This window comes from Cherax quadricarinatus, chromosome 55, assembly GCF_038502225.1.
Source record: "Cherax quadricarinatus isolate ZL_2023a chromosome 55, ASM3850222v1, whole genome shotgun sequence".
NCBI classification, from domain to species: Eukaryota; Metazoa; Arthropoda; class Malacostraca; order Decapoda; family Parastacidae; genus Cherax; species Cherax quadricarinatus.
In genome coordinates, this window is record NC_091346.1 from 14,363,404 (window position 1) to 14,386,062 (window position 22,659).

The 22,659-nt window shown below is 39.4% G+C and overlaps 1 protein-coding gene across 9 annotated transcripts in view; it reads right to left on the bottom strand.

Moving 5' to 3' along the window:
• Wdr24 (WD repeat domain 24) overlaps positions 1-22,659 on the bottom strand; it is an 87,353-nt gene that overhangs the window by 20,938 nt on the left and 43,756 nt on the right. For 4 of the 9 annotated variants that reach the window (XM_070096861.1, XM_053791498.2, XM_070096860.1 and 1 more), the window contains exons 13-17: positions 21,430-21,641; positions 19,770-19,945; positions 17,525-17,630; positions 12,953-13,059; positions 8,712-8,889 (exon numbers count right to left, since the gene is read on the bottom strand). In XM_070096861.1, the coding sequence (XP_069952962.1) occupies positions 8,722-8,889; positions 12,953-13,059; positions 17,525-17,630; positions 19,770-19,945; positions 21,430-21,641 (769 nt within the window). In that variant the 3' untranslated portion in view covers positions 8,712-8,721. The remainder of the gene's footprint in view (positions 1-8,711; positions 8,890-12,952; positions 13,060-17,524; positions 17,631-19,769; positions 19,946-21,429; positions 21,642-22,659) is intronic. The other 5 variants (XM_070096865.1, XM_070096862.1, XM_070096864.1 and 2 more) reach the window with 2 other exon arrangements.

Sequence of the window (22,659 nt, forward strand, 5' to 3'; positions counted from 1 at the left end):
TTGCTCTGAGAGCATAACAAGCAGCTTTCTATATAGTAGTGTCACCGATGTCAGCTAGGCCTGTATACCTTGTACATGTACTTGTAGAAATATATATAGCAAAAGTTTGGTAATAGGAAATGCATATTTTAAGAAGATAAATAAGTAGATCAGATATATTACAGGGTGCAATGACAGCAGTTTGCTAGACTGTGTATTGGTAGATAAAATTTTGACAGGTAGACTTCTGGATGTGCATGTTTTAGAGCCAACAGATAAGTCAGATCATTATTTAGTGGTAGTGATCAGTGGGTAAACGTGAAGTGAATGAAGTTAAGGAGACATGGTAAGATAAGAGCAACTAATGGGGAAAAGATAGGTTAGAGTACAGGTAATAAGGGGGGAAAGCTGGATGTATGGGGCTGATTAAGGCTGCAATGCTAGTGTGCTCAGCAGAATTTTGTAGGTATAGGAGGATGGATGGTAAGATTGCTGGTGTTTTTTTTTCTGTCTCAAACATGCAAGATTTCAGGTACATCTTGCTTCTTCTACTTACACTTAGGTTACACTACACTGGCATGTACAAGCATATATATACACACACCCTTCTGGGTTTCTATTTTCTTACTAGTTCTTGTTTATTTCCTCTTATCTCCATGGGGAAAGTGGAACAGAATTCTTCCTCCGTAAGTCATGCGTGTCTTAAGAGGCGACTAAAATGCCGGGACCAAGGGGCTAGTAACCCCTTCTTCTGTATACATTACTAAAGTTAAAAAGAGAAACTTTTGTTTTTCTTTTTGGGTCACCCTGCCTCAGTGGGATATGACTGGTTTGTTGAAAGGAGGAGGATGGATCCAGGTGGAAGGAGGAATGATTAGTGGAATGAGGTTAAATTGGGTGGTAAGGGCAAAAGTTAGAATAGAAAAGTTTTTTACAGTGTAAAGTGATACAGTGTGTGTAGTGCATAAAAAAGAGGGAAGGGGGTGTTATAAGAGTGGAAAGGGAAAGCAAGAGGAGAGGCATCAGGAAAATGGGTGAAGCAAAGGTATTCAGATATTTAGGAGACGGGTTTATGAAGGACAAGGGAAATTACAGAATAGGTAGTCAGTGTGTTGAGGCAACTGTAAAAATAAATTTAACTATGGAAAGAAATAGAGGAATGTAGCAAGAGTGTAATGGTACCAATACTTTTGTTGGTGTGAGGCATGTAGTCTGAACTCAGCAGCAAGAAGAATGGAGGCAGTGAAGATTTTGAGAGAATGTGGAGTGTTAAAGATGATATGGAGGTTACCAAAAGTATAATTCAGAAGGCTGAGGAGCTGTTGAAGTGGTTTGGCATTTAGAGAGGGTAAAGCAGAATGGGATGACTAAGAGGGTATATATTTCTGGAATGGAAGGAAGGAGGGGCAGGGGATCATCTCAGGAAGGATTGGAAGTAGTACAGGTTATAAGTGCTAGGAGCTTTTATGTCCAGGAGGCTTGTCTGAGCATGTTAGATCAGAATGAGTGGAAGTGGAATTATGGTTTCATGTGCTGTTGGAGTGTGAGAAAGGTAACAGGAATGAAGGGATTCATGGGAAATGGGTTAGCTGGACTTAGATTCTAGGGGTCTGAAGATAAGTGCCTGCCCTCTAAAGAAAGGGTGAGGATAATGCAGTTTGGAGGGTAATCTGAACTGTGATCCCTCTGGCAAAACACTGATTCGTTGAAAAATGGTGATTTTTTGTCATCCTACTTAGATGGGATATGACCAGTGCATTAAGATTCATTTATTAAATAAAGAACGTTATCCATTGAGGCAAAGAGGGAAATGTATGAGAGTATAGTGGTACCAACACTTTCATATGGGTGTGAAGCATGGGTTGTGAATGTTGCAGTGAGGAGGCTGGAGACAGTAAATGTTATGCAGAGAATTCGTAGTGTGGAAATTTGGAGGTGTGGAGTTACTAAAAGTATTATTCAGAGGGCTGAGGAGTGTGTAAATCTGTAGTGGGAAGGCAGGGAAGAATGGAGGGAGGGAGTAAAGGAGGTCTGGTGTTCAAGGGGCTTCGACATGCAGTAGGCATAGGTAAGCATGTTAGATAGGAGTAGATATAAATGGTTTCTGGGACTTGACGAGCTGTTGGAGTGCAAGCAGGGTAATATTTTGTGAAGGGATTCAGGGAAAGCGGTTAGCCAGACTTTAGTCCTGGAGGTGGGAAATACAATGCCTGCACTTTAAATGAGGGGTGTTGGATATCTGTTGCGAGACTGACATTTAAACTGTCATATCTGCATGCCTCTGGCAAGACAGTGATGGTGTGAATGATGGCGAAAGCATTTCTTTTTCGGGTCACCCTGCCTCAGTGGGACATGGCCAGCATGTTATTTATTTAGTTGTAGCTACAGTTAGAGTAAAAGGTAGATGGGACAAGAGGAAAATGGCAACAACAAGTAAGAGGGAGGTGAAAGTGTGTAAACTATGGGAGTAGGAAGTTCAGGTGAGATATAAGCAACTATTGGCAGAAAGGTGGGCTGGTGCAAGTATGAGTAGTGGGGGGGTTGAAGAGGGTTGGAATAGTTTTAAAAATGCAGTATTAGAATGTGGGGCAGAAGTTTGTGATTATAGGAAGGTGGGTGCAGGAGGAAAGAGGAGTGATTGGTGGAATGATGAAGTAAAGGGTGTGATTAAAGAGAAAAAGGTAGCTTATGAGAGGTTTTTACAAAGCAGAAGTGTTATAAGAAGAGTAGAGTATATGGAGAGTAAAAGAAAGGTGAGAGAGTGCAAAAGGAGAGCAGATGATAGAGTGGGAGATGCACTGTCAACAAATTTTAATGAAAATAAGAAAAATTTTTGGAGCGAGTTAAACAAGTTATGAAAGCCTAGGGAACAAATGGATTTGTCAGTTAAAAACAGAGTAGGGGAGTTAGTAGATGGGGAGATGGAGGTATTGGGTAGATGGCAAGAATATTTTGAGGAACTTTTAAATGTCGATGAAGAAAGGGAGGCGGTAATTTCATGCACTGGCCAGGGAGGTATACCATCTTTTAGGAGTGAAGAAGAGGGATGCGAGTGTGGAGGAGGTGCGTGAGGTATTACATAGAATGAAAGGGGGTAAAGCAGCTGGAACTGACGGGGTCATGACAGAAATGTTAAAAGCAGGGGGAGATATACTGTTGGAGTGGTTGGTATTTTTGTTTAATAAATGTATGAAAGAAGAAGGGAAGGTACCTAGGGATTGGCAGAGAGCATGTATAGTCACTTTATATAAAGGGAAGGGAGACAAGAGAGATTGTAAACATTATAGAGGAATAAGTTTACTGAGCATACCAGGAAAAGTGTACAGTAGGGTTGTTATTGAAGGTAAGACAGAATGTAGGATTACAGATGAGCAAGGAGGCTTTAGAGTGGGTAGGGTATGTGTAGATCAAGTGTTTACATTGAAGCATATGTGTGAACAGTATTTAGATAAAGGTAGGGTAGTTTTTATTGCATTTATGGATTTAGAAAAGGCATATGATAGTGGATAGGGGAGCAATGTGGCAGATGTTACAAGTATATGGAATAGGTGGTAAGTTACTAAATACTGTACAGAGTTTTTATGAAGATAGGCTCAGGTTAGGGTGTGTAGAAGAGAGGGAGACTACTTCCCGGTAAAAGTAGGTCTTAGACAGGGATGTGTAATGTCACCATGGTTGTTTAATATATTTATAGACGGGGTTGTAAAAGAAGTAAATGCTAGGGTGTTCGGGAGAGAGGTGGGATTAAATTATTGGGAATCAAATACAAAATGGGAATTGACAGCTACTTTTTGCCGATGATACTGTGCTTATGGGAGATTCTAAAAAAAATTGCAAAGGTTAGTGGACGAGTTTCGGAGTGTGTGTAAAGGTAGAAAGCTGAAAGTGAACATAGAAAAAAGTAAGGTGATGAAGGTATCAAATGATTTAGATAAAGAAAAATTGGATATCAAATTGGCGAGGAGGAGTACGGAAGAAGTGATTATTATTATTATACGGAAGAAGTGAATGTTTTCAGATATTTGGGAGTTGATGTGTCAGTGGATGGATTTATGAAGGATGAGGTTAATGATAGAACTGATGAAGGAAAAAAGGCGAGTGGTGCATTGAGGTATATTTGGAGACAAAAAAGTTATCTATGGAGGCAAAGAAGGGAATGTATGAAAGTATAGTAGTACCAACACTCTTATATGGGTGTGAAACTTGGGTTCTAAATGCTGCAGCGAGGAGGTGGTTGGAGGCAGTGGAGATGTCCTGTCTAAGGGCAATGTGTGGTGTGAATATAATGCAGAAAATTCGGAGAAGGTGTGGAGTTAATAAAAGTATTAGTCAGAGGGCTGAAGAGGGGTTACTGAGGTGGTTTGGTCATTTAGAGAGAATGAATCAAAGTAGAATGACATGGAGAGTGTATAAATCTGTAGGGGAAGGAAGGCGGGGTAGGGGTCATCCTCGAAAAGGTTGAATGGAGGGGGTAAAGGTTTTGTGGGCAAGGGGCTTGGACTTCCAGCAAGCGTATTAGATAGGAGTGAATGGAGATGAATGGTATTTGGGACCTGACAAGCTGTTGGAGTGTGAGCAGGATAATATTTAGTTAAGGGATTCAGGGAAACCGGTTATTTTTATATAGCCGGACTTGAGTACTGGAAATGGGAAGTACAATGCCTGCACTTTAAAGGAGGGGTTTGGGATATTGGCAGTTTGGAGGGATATGTTATGTATCTTTATATATGCTTCTAAACTGTTGTATCTGGGCACCTCTGCAAAAACAGTGATTATGTATGAGTGAGGTCAAAGTGTTGAATGATGATGAAAGTATTTTCTTTTTGGGGATTTTCTTTCTTTTTGGTCACCCTGCCTAGGTGAAGTACTACCGTCCTGCCAGATGACTGTGAAACAAAAACCTGTAACTGTTTTGCATGATGGTAGGATTGCTGGTTTCTTTTTCTGTCTCATAAACACGCTAAGATAACAGGGATATCTTGCTACTCCTACTTACACTTGGTCACACTTCACAGACACGCACATGCATATATATATATATATACATACATCTAGGTTTTTCTCCTTTTTCTAAATAGCTCTTGTTCTTTTTTATTTCTTCTATTGTCCATGGGGAAGTGGAAAAGAATCTTTCCTCCGTAAGCCATGCGTGTCGTATGAGGCGACTAAAATGCCGGGAGCAATGGGCTAGTAACCCCTTCTCCTGTATACAATTACAAAAAAAAAGAGAAGAAGAAAAACTTTATAAAACTGGGTTGCTTAAATGTGCGTGGATGTAGTGCGGATGACAAGAAACAGATGATTGCTGATGTTATGAATGAAAAGAAGTTGGATGTCCTGGCCCTAAGCGAAACAAAGCTGAAGGGGGTAGGAGAGTTTCAGTGGGGGGAAATAAATGGGATTAAATCTGGAGTATCTGAGAGAGTTAGAGCAAAGGAAGGGGTAGCAGTAATGTTAAATGATCAGTTATGGAAGGAGAAAAGAGAATATGAATGTGTAAATTCAAGAATTATGTGGATTAAAGTAAAGGTTGGATGCGAGAAGTGGGTCATAATAAGCGTGTATGCACCTGGAGAAGAGAGGAATGCAGAGGAGAGAGAGAGATTTTGGGAGATGTTAAGTGAATGTATAGGAGCCTTTGAACCAAGTGAGAGAGTAATTGTGGTAGGGGACTTGAATGCTAAAGTAGGAGAAACTTTTAGAGAGGGTGTGGTAGGTAAGTTTGGGGTGCCAGGTGTAAATGATAATGGGAGCCCTTTGATTGAACTTTGTATAGAAAGGGGTTTAGTTATAGGTAATACATATTTTAAGAAAAAGAGGATAAATAAGTATACACGATATGATGTAGGGCGAAATGACAGTAGTTTGTTGGATTATGTATTGGTAGATAAAAGACTGTTGAGTAGACTTCAGGATGTACATGTTTATAGAGGGGCCACAGATATATCAGATCACTTTCTAGTTGTAGCTACACTGAGAGTAAAAGGTAGATGGGATACAAGGAGAATAGAAGCATCAGGGAAGAGAGAGGTGAAGGTTTATAAACTAAAAGAGGAGGCAGTTAGGGTAAGATATAAACAGCTATTGGAGGATAGATGGGCTAATGAGAGCATAGGCAATGGGGTCGAAGAGGTATGGGGTAGGTTTAAAAATGTAGTGTTAGAGTGTTCAGCAGAAGTTTGTGGTTACAGGAAAGTGGGTGCAGGAGGGAAGAGGAGCGATTGGTGGAATGATGATGAAAAGAGAGTAGTAAGGGAGAAAAAGTTAGCATATGAGAAGTTTTTACAAAGTAGAAGTGATGCAAGGAGGGAAGAGTATATGGAGAAAAAGAGAGAAGTTAAGAGAGTGGTGAAGCAATGTAAAAAGAGAGCAAATGAGAGAGTGGGTGAGATGTTATCAACAAATTTTGTTGAAAATAAGAAAAAGTTTTGGAGTGAGATTAACAAGTTAAGAAAGCCTAGAGAACAAATGGATTTGTCAGTTAAAAATAGGAGAGGAGAGTTATTAAATGGAGAGTTAGAGGTATTGGGAAGATGGAAGGAATATTTTGAGGAATTGTTAAATGTTGATGAAGATAGGGAAGCTGTGATTTCGTGTATAGGGCAAGGAGGAATAACATCTTGTAGGAGTGAGGAAGAGCCAGTTGTGAGTGTGGGGGAAGTTCGTGAGGCAGTAGGTAAAATGAAAGGGGGTAAGGCAGCCGGGATTGATGGGATAAAGATAGAAATGTTAAAAGCAGGTGGGGATATAGTTTTGGAGTGGTTGGTGCAATTATTTAATAAATGTATGGAAGAGGGTAAGGTACCTAGGGATTGGCAGAGAGCATGCATAGTTCCTTTGTATAAAGGCAAAGGGGATAAAAGAGAGTGCAAAAATTATAGGGGGATAAGTCTGTTGAGTGTACCTGGTAAAGTGTATGGTAGAGTTATAATTGAAAGAATTAAGAGTAAGACGGAGAATAGGATAGCAGATGAACAAGGAGGCTTTAGGAAAGGTAGGGGGTGTGTGGACCAGGTGTTTACAGTGAAACATATAAGTGAACAGTATTTAGATAAGGCTAAAGAGGTCTTTGTGGCATTTATGGATTTGGAAAAGGCGTATGACAGGGTGGATAGGGGGGCAATGTGGCAGATGTTGCAAGTGTATGGTGTAGGAGGTAGGTTACTGAAAGCAGTGAAGAGTTTTTACGAGGATAGTGAGGCTCAAGTTAGAGTATGTAGGAAAGAGGGAAATTTTTTCCCAGTAAAAGTAGGCCTTAGACAAGGATGTGTGATGTCACCGTGGTTGTTTAATATATTTATAGATGGGGTTGTAAGAGAAGTAAATGCGAGGGTCTTGGCAAGAGGCGTGGAGTTAAAAGATAAAGAATCACACACAAAGTGGGAGTTGTCACAGCTGCTCTTTGCTGATGACACTGTGCTCTTGGGAGATTCTGAAGAGAAGTTGCAGAGATTGGTGGATGAATTTGGTAGGGTGTGCAAAAGAAGAAAATTAAAGGTGAATACAGGAAAGAGTAAGGTTATGAGGATAACAAAAAGATTAGGTGATGAAAGATTGAATATCAGATTGGAGGGAGAGAGTATGGAGGAGGTGAACGTATTCAGATATTTGGGAGTGGACGTGTCAGCGGATGGGTCTATGAAAGATGAGGTGAATCATAGAATTGATGAGGGAAAAAGAGTGAGTGGTGCACTTAGGAGTCTGTGGAGACAAAGAACTTTGTCCTTGGAGGCAAAGAGGGGAATGTATGAGAGTATAGTTTTACCAACGCTCTTATATGGGTGTGAAGCGTGGGTGATGAATGTTGCAGCGAGGAGAAGGCTGGAGGCAGTGGAGATGTCATGTCTGAGGGCAATGTGTGGTGTGAATATAATGCAGAGAATTCGTAGTTTGGAAGTTAGGAGGAGGTGCGGGATTACCAAAACTGTTGTCCAGAGGGCTGAGGAAGGGTTGTTGAGGTGGTTCGGACATGTAGAGAGAATGGAGCGAAACAGAATGACTTCAAGAGTGTATCAGTCTGTAGTGGAAGGAAGGCGGGGTAGGGGTCGGCCTAGGAAGGGTTGGAGGGAGGGGGTAAAGGAGGTTTTGTGTGCGAGGGGCTTGGACTTCCAGCAGGCATGCGTGAGCGTGTGTGATAGGAGTGAATGGAGACAAATGGTTTTTAATACTTGACGTGCTGTTGGAGTGTGAGCAAAGTAACATTTATGAAGGGATTCAGGGAAACCGGCAGGCCGGACTTGAGTCCTGGAGATGGGAAGTACAGTGCCTGCACTCTGAAGGAGGGGTGTTAATGTTGCAGTTTAAAAACTGTAGTGTAAAGCACCCTTCTGGCAAGACAGTGATGGAGTGAATGATGGTGAAAGTTTTTCTTTTTCGGGCCACCCTGCCTTGGTGGGAATCGGCCGGTGTGATAATAAAATAAAATAAAATATATCTTTCTTTCAACACACCGGCTGTATCCCACCGAGGCGGGGTAGCCCAAAAGGAAAACGAAAGTTTCTCCTTTTACATTTAGTAATATATACAGGAGAAGGGGTTACTAGCCTCTTGCTCCCGGTATTTTAATCGCGTCTTACGACACGCATGGCGTGTCGTAAGAGTTTGTTATATCAAGGGTTTACTATTTTCACAGTGTTTAATTAGCAGATGTAAATTTGCACTAATACTAAAATATAAATTCCTTTAGATTATGAGATAAAATATGATTAATAAAAAGTAAAATAAATAGATACCATGAAGACACTATGTATATTCACATAAGTGACCACATCCTGCTGGACAAGCTTTGTTGTTGGCCACCCACTGCATCATATGTTGAAGGTGGCCACCGTGGGAGCACCCCTGACACCATACATAGAGTCCACGCACTATTCCATGACACAGAGAGCACGTTGCTGATGCACATCCACACTAAAAAAGAATAATAATAATATTAATAATAAAATAATAATAGCCATCTTAATATGAAAATTCTGGAGCATTTAAAAAAAATTAAGGCCTCAGCTACTAATATTAAATATTCATGGGGGAAATTCTAAACCCTTAAGGGCCATACAGTGCCTGGGGAAAGATGGCAATCAGGTTTCATCTAAAGAATGGAAGTATTGCTCCAAGCCCTTGGAATATGAGGTCTTTCTCAGCACTGCAGCACCACCCTACTACTTCTGATACCAATGGTATACCAGACTTCGATGCCAATATGCAAAATATATAAATTAAAAGAATAAAATTCTTTTGCAGTATATACCCTTCAAAGAGGGATGCCTTCATGTCAACAAAGGGTTCTTGAACTAAGGAATTGGAGCTATCTTTGGATCAAACTTGATAACCTCCCATTCCTCAAGTACTGCAAGACCCTTATGGGTTTAGTGCTTCCCCATAAATAATAAATATATAAACAATTTATTCCCCTTGTGGGAAGGGCCTTGTCTGTACAGATTCAGGTAAAGGGATATAATGTAAAGGAAAACACCAAGACAACAATAGTGAATCTTCCTACATCCTAAATGGAGGAACCACTCCATAGTTTCTTGGTCTCCCATTTCTTAAAACAAGATATTGCAACTATCCTCCCTTGGATCAAATCTGGTTGCTTCTGATTACTTACGCACTTTATGATCCTTATGGGTTTAGTACTCTCCCCTTGTATGTAATGTAGCATAAAATTTGCATTAAGTGTATATAGTTATGTGACCCATACAGGTTTAGCGATTTTTTGTGAATACTGTATAATAGCCCAAGTGTACATACAGTACAGTCAACTCTCTTATAAGGCACCTCTATATATTCAATTTATTGTAAATGCAACTAAAAAAGTACATCCAAAACTGAATAGCATGTAGAAAGGCCTTCATAGTATGTGATATTCAATTTTCAATGCAATTTTTCAATCACACTTATGAAAAATTACTCTACAGAGGAGTTTTTATAAGAGCTGACTGTACTTCAATGTCAAAATACTGCAAGACATTTATATAAACTCTTTCAGCTTAACAGAGTAATGATACACAAACAATCCTCCTTCCTACCTCATGTAAGCTGTACCATCACCTCTACTTCATGCAAGCTGTACCATTATCTCTACCTCATGTAAGCAGTACCATCACCTTCTCTACCTCATGCAAGCTGTACCCATTACTTTTTTTCTAGTTATTAAGAGGGCAATCATTATTATATTCCTAGTAATGCACTGAACCCAAAGGTATAATACATATTCTTGAAAAAATAAGGAGGTAGTCAAGTTTATTGTTAAGGAAAGGTAGCTCCAATTCCTTAAATCAAGACCCCCTTCAAAGGCATCAAGGCCCTCCCCATTCAAGAATTATGATATGCAATACAGACACAGTGATTAATAAGACATGTACAACACCTGGGTACTCTAGTGATGAGACATTTCCCCTGCATAGCAGGTTTTTGCCCTCTAATATAGAGGCAACTTTTATAGTGGAGACAAGTAATAAAGCCCCAGCATGGGTGAAACACCGTTAATACAGATTCACTCTGCACTAAGTCATTTTTTACCACATTATTTACTGGGCACTTTTAATAATACTGGATAAAGGTTAGATATCTACTTAAATCCAATCAACACTTTTTTTTTTTTTTTTCAACAAGTTGGTCGTCTCCCACCGAGGTAGGGTGACCCAAAAAAGAAAGAAAATCCCCAAAAAGAAAATACTTTCATCATCATTCAACACTTTCACCACACTCACACATTATCACTGCTTTTGCAGAGGTGCTCAGAATACAACAGTTTAGAAGCATATACGTATAAAGATACACAACATATCCCTCCAAACTGCTAATATCCCAAACCCCTCCTTTAAAGTGCAGGCATTGTACTTCCCATTTCCAGGACTCAAGTCCGACTATATGAAAATAACCGGTTTCCCTGAATCCCTTCACTAAATATTACCCTGCTCACACTCCAACAGATCGTCAGGTCCCAAGTATCATTCATCTCCATTCACTCCTATCTAACACGCTCATGCACGCTTGCTGGAAGTCCAAGCCCCTCGCCCACAAAACCTCCTTTACCCCCTCTTTCCAACCCTTTCGAGGACGACCCCTACCCCTCTTTCCTTCCCCTATAGATTTATATGCTTTCCATGTCATTCTACTTTGATCCATTCTCTCTAAATGACCAAACCACCTCAACAACCCCTCTTCTGCCCTCTGACTAATGCTTTTATTAACTCCACACCTTCTCCTAATTTCCACACTCCGAATTTTCTGCATAATATTTACACCACACATTGCCCTTAGACAGGACATCTCCACTGCCTCCAACCGTCTCCTCGCTGCTGCATTTACCACCCAAGCTTCACATCCATATAAGAGTGTTGGTACTACTATACTTTCATACATTCCCTTCTTTGCCTCCATAGATAACGTTTTTTGACTCCACATATACCTCAACGCACCACTCACCTTTTTTCCCTCATCAATTCTATGATTAACCTCATCCTTCATAAATCCATCCGCCGACACGTCAACTCCCAAGTATCTGAAAACATTCACTTCTTCCATACTCCTCCTCCCCAATTTGATATCCAATTTTTCTTTATCTAAATCATTTGATACCCTCATCACCTTACTCTTTTCTATGTTCACTTTCAACTTTCTACCTTTACGCACATTCTCAAACTCATCCACTAACCTTTGCAATTTTTCTTTAGAATCTCCCATAAGCACAGTATCATCTGCAAAAAGTAACTGTGTCAATTCCCATTTTGAATTTGATTCCCCATAATTTAATCCCACCCCTCTCCCGAACACCCTAGCATTTACTTCTTTTACAACCCCATCTATAAATATATTAAACAACCATGGTGACATTACACATCCCTGTCTAAGACCTACTTTTACCGGGAAGTATTCTCCCTCTCTTCTACACACCCTAACCAATCAACACATCATCTGTTAATAAAGTTTCCAAAATGCATGAGTGCATTTCACTTACACATTATTTTTTTTAACAAATTGGCTGTCTCCCACTGTGGTAAGGTGACCCAAATAAGAAGAAAATTTCACTATCACTCACTCCATCACTGTCTTGCCAGAGAAGAGCTGATACTACAGTTCAGATGACCTTCCAAAGTGCAATATCCCCACTCCTCCTTCAGAGTGCAGGCACTATACTTTCCACCTACAGGACTCTAGTCCAGCAAATTGGTTTCCCTGAATATCTTTATAAATCTTACCCTGCACACACTCCAACAGCACTTCAAATCATAAAAACCACTTGACTCCACTCAATCCTATCCAACATGCAATTATTATGACATGCTGATGTGACACGTGAGCAAGGTAACATTTATGAAGGGATTAAGGGAACACTGGTTAGTTGAATTTAAGAGTCCCAGATGTGGGAAGTACACTGCCTGCATTCTGAAGGAGAAGCAAGGATGTTGCAGTTCAAATGGTCATCTTAACTTTGCTGTCAGCACACTTATAGCAAGACAGTGCTTGAATGAATGACAATGAATGTGTTTTAACTTTTTTGTGTCAACTTACCTTGGTGGGATATGGCTAATGCATTAAAAAAATATGTTCATGGCAATCCCATAATCAGGTTTGATCCAAGGAAATGGTGGGTGGCTCTAACTTCTTGAATCAAGTGCTCTTCAGCATCAAGGCACCCCCTCTTCCCTTGAAAGAAATATGTTTGTGACAAATATTTGTTTGGAGAAATATGAATGATTTGCCCAACAAGGGATATTCCTTTGACCTACCCTCATTTCCTTTGGATCAAACCTTATAGCCTCCCATTCTCCCAGGTCCTGTATAACCTCTATGGGTTTAGTGCTCCCCACTCTTCAATGAATGTAATAATAATAAGAATAATAATAGGATCCAACAGCTGCTACCAGTTTTTCTAGACACTGAAAATTACATTATATCTGTTCACATCATAGATGAAGAACAGTGAAGTAACACTGTTTATGACCTCACAGTACATCCTGTCACATACCTTTCTACACAACAGATTGTTCCAGCCCAGAGGATGGTTACAGCGGCCACAGTGCAGTGTCACTGTTGTGGACTGTTGGTTCTGCTGTAACACTGAAGGAAGGCCCTCTGAAATATTTACTATATACATGTAGCTATAATTTTTTAAGCAATTGCATATTGATATTGATATTTCTACACATGCATAGGAATTTGTTCTATCTAACTGTAGTTACAGGAGCAGAAGTGTGCTCTTTGTGCCTCATCCTCATTTTTTCATAATTTTTCAAAGAAATTCTAGTGGTTGTAATAGCTATTTTATACTTCCTCTTGGATTAAAATCCAATATTCCACTTTTTTTGTTTTTAACACATTGGCCGTGTCCCACTGAGGCAGGGATTTAGTAATTTATACAGGAGAAGGAGTTACCAGCCCCTTGCTTCCAGCGTTTCATTTTAGTCACCTCTTACGACACTCATGGCTTACAGAGGAAGGATTCTCCTCCACTTTTCATTGGAGAAATATCCTACTTCTCTGCAGAGAAAAATTTTCAAGTAGCTTTTTGACATTGGTTTTTTTTAAGTTTACAGCCATGGCCAAGTGTTTTCCCTGTTGATAATGCTACGAAATCTTTATTATCTTCTATCTTGTAACCTTGTATAGCCTTTTATGTGATTATCTTCTCTTTTTTCATTCCTCTATCAGCATAGGCAGTTTAAATGTTTCTAGTTTTGAAAGTTCAAAGGTAAGCTGTAAACTTATCTTTTGCCTTTCTGCATGATATACAGAGCAAGGTAACATTAATAAAGGGATTCAGGGTAAATGGTTAGAAGGACTTTGAGTCCTGGAGATTAGAAGTACATCGACTGTACTTTGAAGGCATGAGGATGTTGCTGTTCACAGGGTCATCTGAACTGAGACATCATCAAGCATGCGGCAAGACAGTGATTGAAAGAGTGATGGTGAAAGTGCTTCTTCTCTTTATGGGTCACCCTACCTTGGTGGAAGGTGACTGGGGTCTTAAAAACATATAAGGGCTATCAAATTATTTATTTAGGGAATATCACATGCACCATACTCTTTACTTTCTTGTTTGTTTCTTAATAGTTTTATTCCTATAAATTTACTTTCCAATTTATGGGATCTGACGAGCTGCTGAGTGTGAGCAGGGTAATATTTAGTGAAGGGATTCAGGGAAACCGGTTATTTTTATATAGCCAGACCCGAGTACTGGAAATGGGAAGTACAATGCCTGCACTTTAAAGAAGGGGTTTGGAATATTGGCAGTTTGGAGGGATTTGTTATATATCTTTATACATAGTGGTCCCTCGTTTTTCGTAGTTCTCGGGAATCATAGATTTCGGAAATCATAGGGATATTTTCGTATAAACATGGGCTTGCTAATCATAGGTTGACTAGCGAATAGTAGTTCGTCCGGGACACGTACGCACGGTGTGAGCCAGGGCAGCCTCCCTACCCAGCCAATCTGGCATTGTTTACCAGTGAGCAAAGGTCCCCTCACGTGCTCCTACAAAATATTTCATAATATTCCACTCATTTTTTATAGGTAGTAGGTTGGTAAACAGCAACCAGCCAGGGAGGTACTACCGTCCTGCCAAGTGAGTGTAAAACGAAAGCCTGTAATTGTTCTACATGATGGTAGGATTGCTGGTGTCTTTTGTCTGTCTCATAAATATGCAAGATTACAGGTACGTCTTGCTACTTCTACTTACACTTAGGTCACACTATACACACATGTACAAGCAAATATATACACACCCTTCTGGGTTTTCTGCCATTTTCTTTCTAGTTCTTGTTCTTGTTTATTTCCTCTTATCTTCATGGGGAAGTGGAACAGAATTCTTCCTCCGTAAGCCATGCGTGTTGTAAGAGGCAACTAAAATGCCAGGGGCAAGGGGCTAGTAACCCCTTCTCCTGTATATATTACTAAATGTAAAAGGAGAAACTTTCGTTTTTCCTTTTGGGCCACCCTGCCTCGGTGGGATACGGCCGATGTGTTGAAAGAAAGATTCCACTCATTTTAGTGCTTGCAAGTACTAAATAAGCTACCATGGCTCCAAAGAAAGCTCCTAGTGCCAAGCCTGTGGTAATGAAGGTGAGAAAAACGATTGAATTTAAGAAAAACATCATTGAACAATATGAAAGTGGCACAAGTGCAGCCGAACTGGCCAGGATGTATAAGAAACACTATGCAACCATATGTTCCATAGTGGCCAAGAAAAAGGAAATCAAGGATGCTGTTGTTGCAAAGGGGGTAACTATGCTGACAAAAATGAGATTACCAGTACTCGAAGATGTTGAGAAGTTATTATTGGTGTGGATAAACGAGAATTAGCAGGAGATACTCTTATGACTTCAATTATTTGTGAAAAAGCTAGGCAGTTGCACAACGATCTGGTAAAGAAATTGCCTGCAAATAGTGGTGATGTGAGTGAATTTAAGGCCAGCAAAGGTTGGTTTGAGAGACTTAAGAACCGTACTGGCATACACAGTGTGGTAAGGCATGGTGAGGCTGCCAGTTCGGACCACAAGGTGGCTGAAAAATATGTGCATGGATTCAAGGAGTACATAGAGGCTGAAGGACTGAAACCTGAACAAGTGTTCAATTGTGATGAAACAGGCCTCTTTTGGAAGAAAATGCCAAAGAGGACCTTCATTACACAGGAGGAAAAGGCAATGCAAGGACACAAGCCTATGAAAGACAGGCTGACGCTCATGTTCTATGCTAATGCTAGTGGGGATTTCAAAGTGAAGCCATTACTAGTGTACCATTCTGAAAATCCCAGAGTGTTCAGGAAAAACAATGTTATGAAGAGTGAATTGTGTGTGTTTTGGAGATCTAATAATAAGGCATGGGTCACGAGGGAAATTTTCGTCAAGTGGTTCAATGAAGTGTTTGGCCCTAGTGTGAAGAATTATCTCCTGGAAAAGAAATTGGATCTCAAGTGCCTGCTAGTAATGGACAATGCACCTGCTCATCCTCCAAACTTGGATGACCTAATTTTCGAGGAGTTTGGGTTCATCACAGTAAAGTTCTTGCCCTCGAATACCACTCCTCTCCTTCAGCCCATGGACCAGCAGGTCACTGCAAACTTTAAAAAACTCTACATCAAAGCAATGTTTCACAGGTGCTTGACTGTGACCATAGACACTCCCCTGACCCTTATAGGTATGGTTTGGGAGGGAGTGACTACCAGGACTTTGAACTCTGCTTGGAGAAAATTGTGGCCAGATTGTGTCAACAAGAGGGATTTTGAAGGGTTTGGGACTGGCCCTGATGAGCCTATATCTGTTGTTAAATCAATTGTGGCACTGGGGAGTTCCATGGGGTTGGATGTGAGTTTGGAGGATGTGGAAGAGTTGGTGGAAGACCACAACGAAGAGCTCACCACTGAGGAGCTGCAAGAGCTTCAGCAGGAACAGCAACAGATCGCATCTCAGAATCTTGCTGCAGAGGAGGAGGAAGAGAGATGGAAGAAGGTGCCTTCTTCAGAAATTAAAGAGATTTTTGCTATGTGGGGTAAGATGGAAAGCTTTACGGAGAAACATCACCCTGACAAGGTTGTTGCAAGCCATGTTGGCAACATGTACAGTGACAAAGTCTTGGGCCATTTTAGGGAAATGTTAAAGAGACGCCAGAAACAGAGCTCTCTCCACAGTTATTTTGCGAGACAGGACTCCAGTGACTCTCAAGGTGGTCCTAGTGGCATTAAGAAACAGAGAAGAGAAGCAACCCCAGAAAAGTAATTGGTACCTGAGGTGTTGCTGGAAGGGAATTCCCCTTCCAAACTTTAAACAATCCAATCTCTCTCCTCCTCCAGTCTCCCATACACTAAGAAGAATCTCCAATAAAGGTAAGTGTTATGCTGTTAATGTTTTGTTCATCATTTCCCATTGTATTGTTTATGTACTACATCTATATTTCATGTAAAAAAATTTTTTGTTTTAATACTTCTGGGTGTCAGGAACGGATTGATTGTATTTACATTATTTCTTATGGGGAAAATTGATTCTCAATCGTAGATTTCGATAATAGTAGCAACTCCAGGAACGGATTAACTACGAAAACGAGGGACCACTGTATATGCTTCTAAACTGTTGTATCTGGGCACCTCTGCAGAGACACTGATTATGTATGAGTGAAGTAAAAGTGTTGAATGATGATGGAAGTATTTTCTTTTTGGGGATTTTCTTTTTTTTTGGGTCACCCTCCCCCAATGGGAGACGGCCGACTTGTTGAAAAAAAGAAAATTACGAGACCAAATTGTTGAGGCAATGATCTCTGAAACCATAAGTAAATATTTGACAGCATGTAACAGACATGTACCAAAAAGCAAATACAAAAAAAGCTCAAACCTGTCAGATGAACAAAAGATAAAACGTTGGTACAAGAGCTAGATATTAATTAACTAAATCAAACTTTTATAGATAATTACAAACCCTGTCCTTCCACTGATCAGAGTTGATCACCTCTCATACCCCAAGTGGTGAATGATCTTAAGAGTGTATCACTTCCTTATGAATCGCTAACCAGTTATTAATTCAGAAATTGTATGAATACAATGTGATTTACCTGCAAGTTGAATGACTTGATTGGCAACATTCCACAACTGGAAACGCTGCAGAAGGTCAATGTAAGATAGAAACCAATGCTCGACCTGGTCTGGGTCTAGGAGATCCTGAAAAGATGGGTATAAAATGCTTTTTCTATGTAACAGCAGGAATGTTAGATACTAGAAACTGATTTTACAAATCATATCTTGTCAGTAATAGTGTGAATGATGATGAGTGTTTCTCTTTAGGTTATACCTGCCTTGGTAGGAGATGGTCAGTGTGTTAAAAATATATAAATATTAGATTGAATCAAATGGAGACAAATAGTATTTATGGCCTGATGTCCTGTTGGAGTGAGAGATTGGTAACATTCATGAAGGGATTCAGGAAAAAATGGTTGGCCAGACTGAGTCCTGGAGGTGAGAAATGCAGCACCTGCACTCTGGAGGATGGGTGGCTATATTGTGGTTCAGAGGTAATTTTGAATTGTGATATCAGCACACTTTCAGTGAGGCAGCTATTAAATGAGTGATGGTGAAAGTGTTTTCCTTTGTTTTGGGTAACCCTACCTAGGTGGAAGATGGCATTTAATTTTAATAAATCAAGTTATAACTAACAAACAGATCTGAATACCTGAATTTCCAAAGTCATCTAACTTCCTTAACACTTATAGTTCAGTTTACCCATCGGCCTTCACTCTAGGGCACACTTATTCTCTATAGTAGTCAGTATATAGTTGGCTCAAGCCCTAGTCAACATTCCTTCATCTCTCAAACTGTATTTCACATTTTTGGTTCCTTGATATATAACATGTACTGTAAGTGTGAGGCTACAGTCAGCAAAAGCCCTTGTACTTTTTTTTTACTCGTAACTAGCTTCAAGGGCTTTTCTACCTCTACAACCAAGCCTGAGGTCATGCTTGCTTCCTCGTTGGTCACCTGGTCCAACATGCTGTTTATGATAGTGGCCCACAGCCATCAAAACGTGGCTGATCTGGCACTTGAAGAAGAATGGTCTCCAGCTTCATCTTCTATCAATGTTCTCACAATATTTCTGATATCGGTTAGTAATGTGTTGGAGTCTTGGGCTATGGAAATCATTGACATGGTCCCCTCCCTGCTCTTCACTAAGTTTATTCCACACTTCATCCCATAGCTTTCACTCCAGTAAAGTTATTATAGCAGTGTGAAGTTGGGGACTAGGCCTTCAAGTATCTTACATGTTTATATTTGGAAGATCATACAACATTTAACAACAGTAACATGACCGATATTGGCAGTTTGGAGGGATATGTTGTGTATCTTTATATGTATATGCTTCTAAGCTGTTGTATTCTGAGCACCTCTGCAAAAGCAGTGATAATGTGTGAGTGTGGTGAAAGTGTTGAATGATGATGAAAGTATTTTCTTTTTGGGGATTTTCTTTCTTTTTTGGGTCACCCTGCCTCGGTGGGAGACGACCAACTTGTTGAAAAAAAAAAAAAAACATGACCGAAAAGGGAGAAATCCTCCCTGAACAACACAAGATATTACTAGAACAGCTAGATGCTCACTTGTTATGTACTGGCCAGACAAATAATCAGTGGCACACTTAACAATTCCTAAAAGTTAATCATGTAATTTACAATTAATTTTTAAAATTGATAATGGGAAGATAGGCTTGGGTTCAAAACAAACAGTTTTCCCTTTGTCCCAATCTAAAGGAGAATGTAAATCTGCTAAAAATCTTAACAACAGAGACAGGTTCACCCACTGACCATGGACACCTATCACTACTCTGAGTGTCTTTAATGATGTATTTCAAAAAAGAAGAGAGGCAACATGCAGAGATGCCAGTTAATGATAAGACAGGAAGCAGGAGGAGGCAAATTGAACTCAAAGTGAAAGGGAGGGCTAATACTAATGAATAAAAGGCATTACTAGAAAAGGTCTATTCCTAGGGGTTTATTAAAACTCACACTAAAGAAACTCACTAGTGCTATTTAGTACACTAGATCAATGACTTGAGTTTTGCCTCAGTACAGTGTAAACATGAAGCACAAAAGCTTTGCACAATGACTACCCTAAATATTTTCAGAAGCATCCTTCTCTTCTCATTATTTGATGTTTTACATTAGTAGAAAAATTTTACTGAGATACAAGAGTAAAGCAACATACCTTTAGTGTACAAATAACATTAAAATAACTTTCATTTAACAATAAAAGTGCAATGCAATAAAAGCCAAATGTTAATTGCAATCAAAGTCAGTATAATACATAGCTAACCTTAAGTTTGTCACCAAGAACTATAATACACGTAACAGACATCTGGACATCTCCACGATTGGCATAAGAATAGAGCATTTCCACCACAAGATCTGAAGATTCCCAGACTGGCATCCCAGTTCCTCGCACCTCACTAAGCAATGATGGAGTCTCCATCACATAACCAGAAACACAACCTAAAAAACAATCATTTATTATGTATTATGAAACCAGAAAATGTGGAGGAAATGATATTGCTAATATTACATTCACAGGGGAGTGCTAGACCTATAGGTGTCATATAATGCCTGAAGGAACGGGAGGAAATCAGATTCGATCCAAGTAAGGGAAGATCCGGTCAAGCTCCTTAAATCAAGAGCCTCTCACCAGCATCAAGGAACATTTCTTAAGGAGAGAAGAATAATAATAAGAACAGAAAGAATGACAAATAATTACTGGTTACAAATATTATTTATTGACCTGTAAACACTATCATGTTCCAGCTTCAAGGTAGTCACTCATGCTTATTATAATACACACTACTTTCCTTATTCACTTCTAATATAACTGATTTTTATTAACTTATCCAATTATAATGAAAATTTACAAGTCTAAACACACCAACACTGCTACACCCAATTTCATTTAATAAAAAAATCAATTGAAATTAGGGAACCTAACTTTAATATAGCAAGACAACTACTGAATGAGTGATGATGAACGTGTTTCCTTTTTTTTTTTTTTTTTTTGATCATCCTACCTCGGTGGGAGACAACCAGTGTATCACAAATTAACAAGTTTAAAACAGATTCTAAAGGAAAATAAAACAATTCAGAAAAGATATCATAAACTCGTTACTCAGTGAAAGCTTTAAGAGATGCTTTAAGAAATCTAATATGGAATTTTAGGTCACTACTTCCCATAAGAACATAAGAACATAAGAAAGGAGGAACACTGCAGCAGGCCTGTTGGCCCATACTAGGCAGGTCCTTTACAATTCATCCCACTAACAATGAGCGAAACAAAATATTAGAAAGTTGGTGCTTTGCATTGTGGCTCCATAAGATCAAACTCAGATTGTGCGCTATATCCCGCAGTATCAATATTGAACTTTGAAAGCAAACTGAAGTACTTATTATACCTAACCCTTCAAAGAGTGTAGAAAAATGGTTTGAAGAGCCTACAGGATGATAAATTAGACACCTGCAACACCGAGTATCTTTGTGGAAACATTTTGCAAACCAGTAGTTACATTGGTCCAATGCAAAGAGAAATGGCTGAAGATCAAATGCCTCAATGCTGGTGAAAGTTTCTTGATCCATGGAACTGAAGCTACCCTGCCCTTTATCAGGTGAAACATGATAACCCCCCCATTCCCAAGGCACTGTACAATTTCTCCAAATTTTGCTATTCCCCATGAACATAATAATTAGAATGATAAATGAGACACTTGTCTAGCATTTGGGTATCTTTATTCCTTTAATGTTTTGCCAGCCAGTGGCTACTTCAGTCAAAAGAAGAGAGGTGGAAAATGAGGAGTCTGAGTCTGACTGAAGAAGCCACTGGTTGGCAAAATGTTTCCAGAATAAAGATACCTAAATGTTGAATGTGTCTCACTTATCAACCTGCCATTTTTTAAGCCATTTTTCATAACAAGCTGGCTGATAATTAGAATACCTACCAGTGTCTTGAATTTCTCTGGGTGAACACTTTGAAGAGAATTCCTGAGGTGGAATAGCAGATCGGTGCAAGATATCGTGCCGTGGTTCAAAAGCTTCATTAGGGAGAGTCCAATCTTGACTTGTGTCCATGTTATTGAGATTATCGTAATCAAAAGGTATTTGGTTAATTTCACCATCTCCAAAGAAAAAGTCTTGATTGATTGTCATACCACTGAAAAAAAAAAAGTATACATTTATAAAGCAAACTAGAAAAGAGGTGATTAAAGCAAGGTAAATGTTAACCTAAAAGTTGCACAAAAAAGTAATGGAATACATAAAGAGTATTCCATTGTAGTCAAGCGAAGAATATACTGTAAGGAGATATGGGTAAAAAATAAAAGAGGGAAGGAAATAGCCCCCCCCCCCAAAAAAAAAAAGTACTGTAAATGCTTGATGTAATGGATTAATAAAAGGGAGCAGATGGGCAGTAATAGTGACTGTGGTGGATGAGATTGTTTAGCCCTGATCATTATAATGGACAATTCTACATATAACCAATGAACTTTGTTATTTCAAATCCACTGACGCAAAGGATTTTGTTCTCTTTTATTTCCAAAGACTGTTAACCATTTCACTCTTCGGACTCCTGATCTGAGAATTGCTCTCAGCGTTCAAGAATTCCCCCCCCCCCAAAAAAAAATCTATAAAATGATAGATAATCATTTTCCAAAGGTAATGAAGTAAAAAGTACAAAATTTGATGGAGAACTTACGGAATTACACTCTCGCAAAGTTAGCGGTCTTGGTAATAATTACACACCGGAGATTTCACTCACTCTAAGCCCTATTTTCAGTAAATTCCATTGTTTCAGTAAACCAAACTCATAGGTATTTTGCTAGTATTCCTTTTATTCTATTGTCTGAGTACAAGAAACCACCCATTTACCTATTTCAACTAACCAAATACAGTGGACCCCCGCATAACGATCACCTCCGAATGCGACCAATTATGTAAGTGTATTTATGTAAGTGCATTTGTACGTGTATGTTTGGGGGTCTGAAATGGACTAATCTACTTCACAATATTCCTTATGGGAACAAATTCGGTCAGTACTGGCACCTGAACATACTTCTGGAGTGAAAAAATATTGTTAACCGGGGGTCCACTGTAAGTGATCAGACCATTTTCACACAAAATTATAAAACTGCCAATATTAAAATAGGGCCCGAATAAACAATGTAGACATTCCT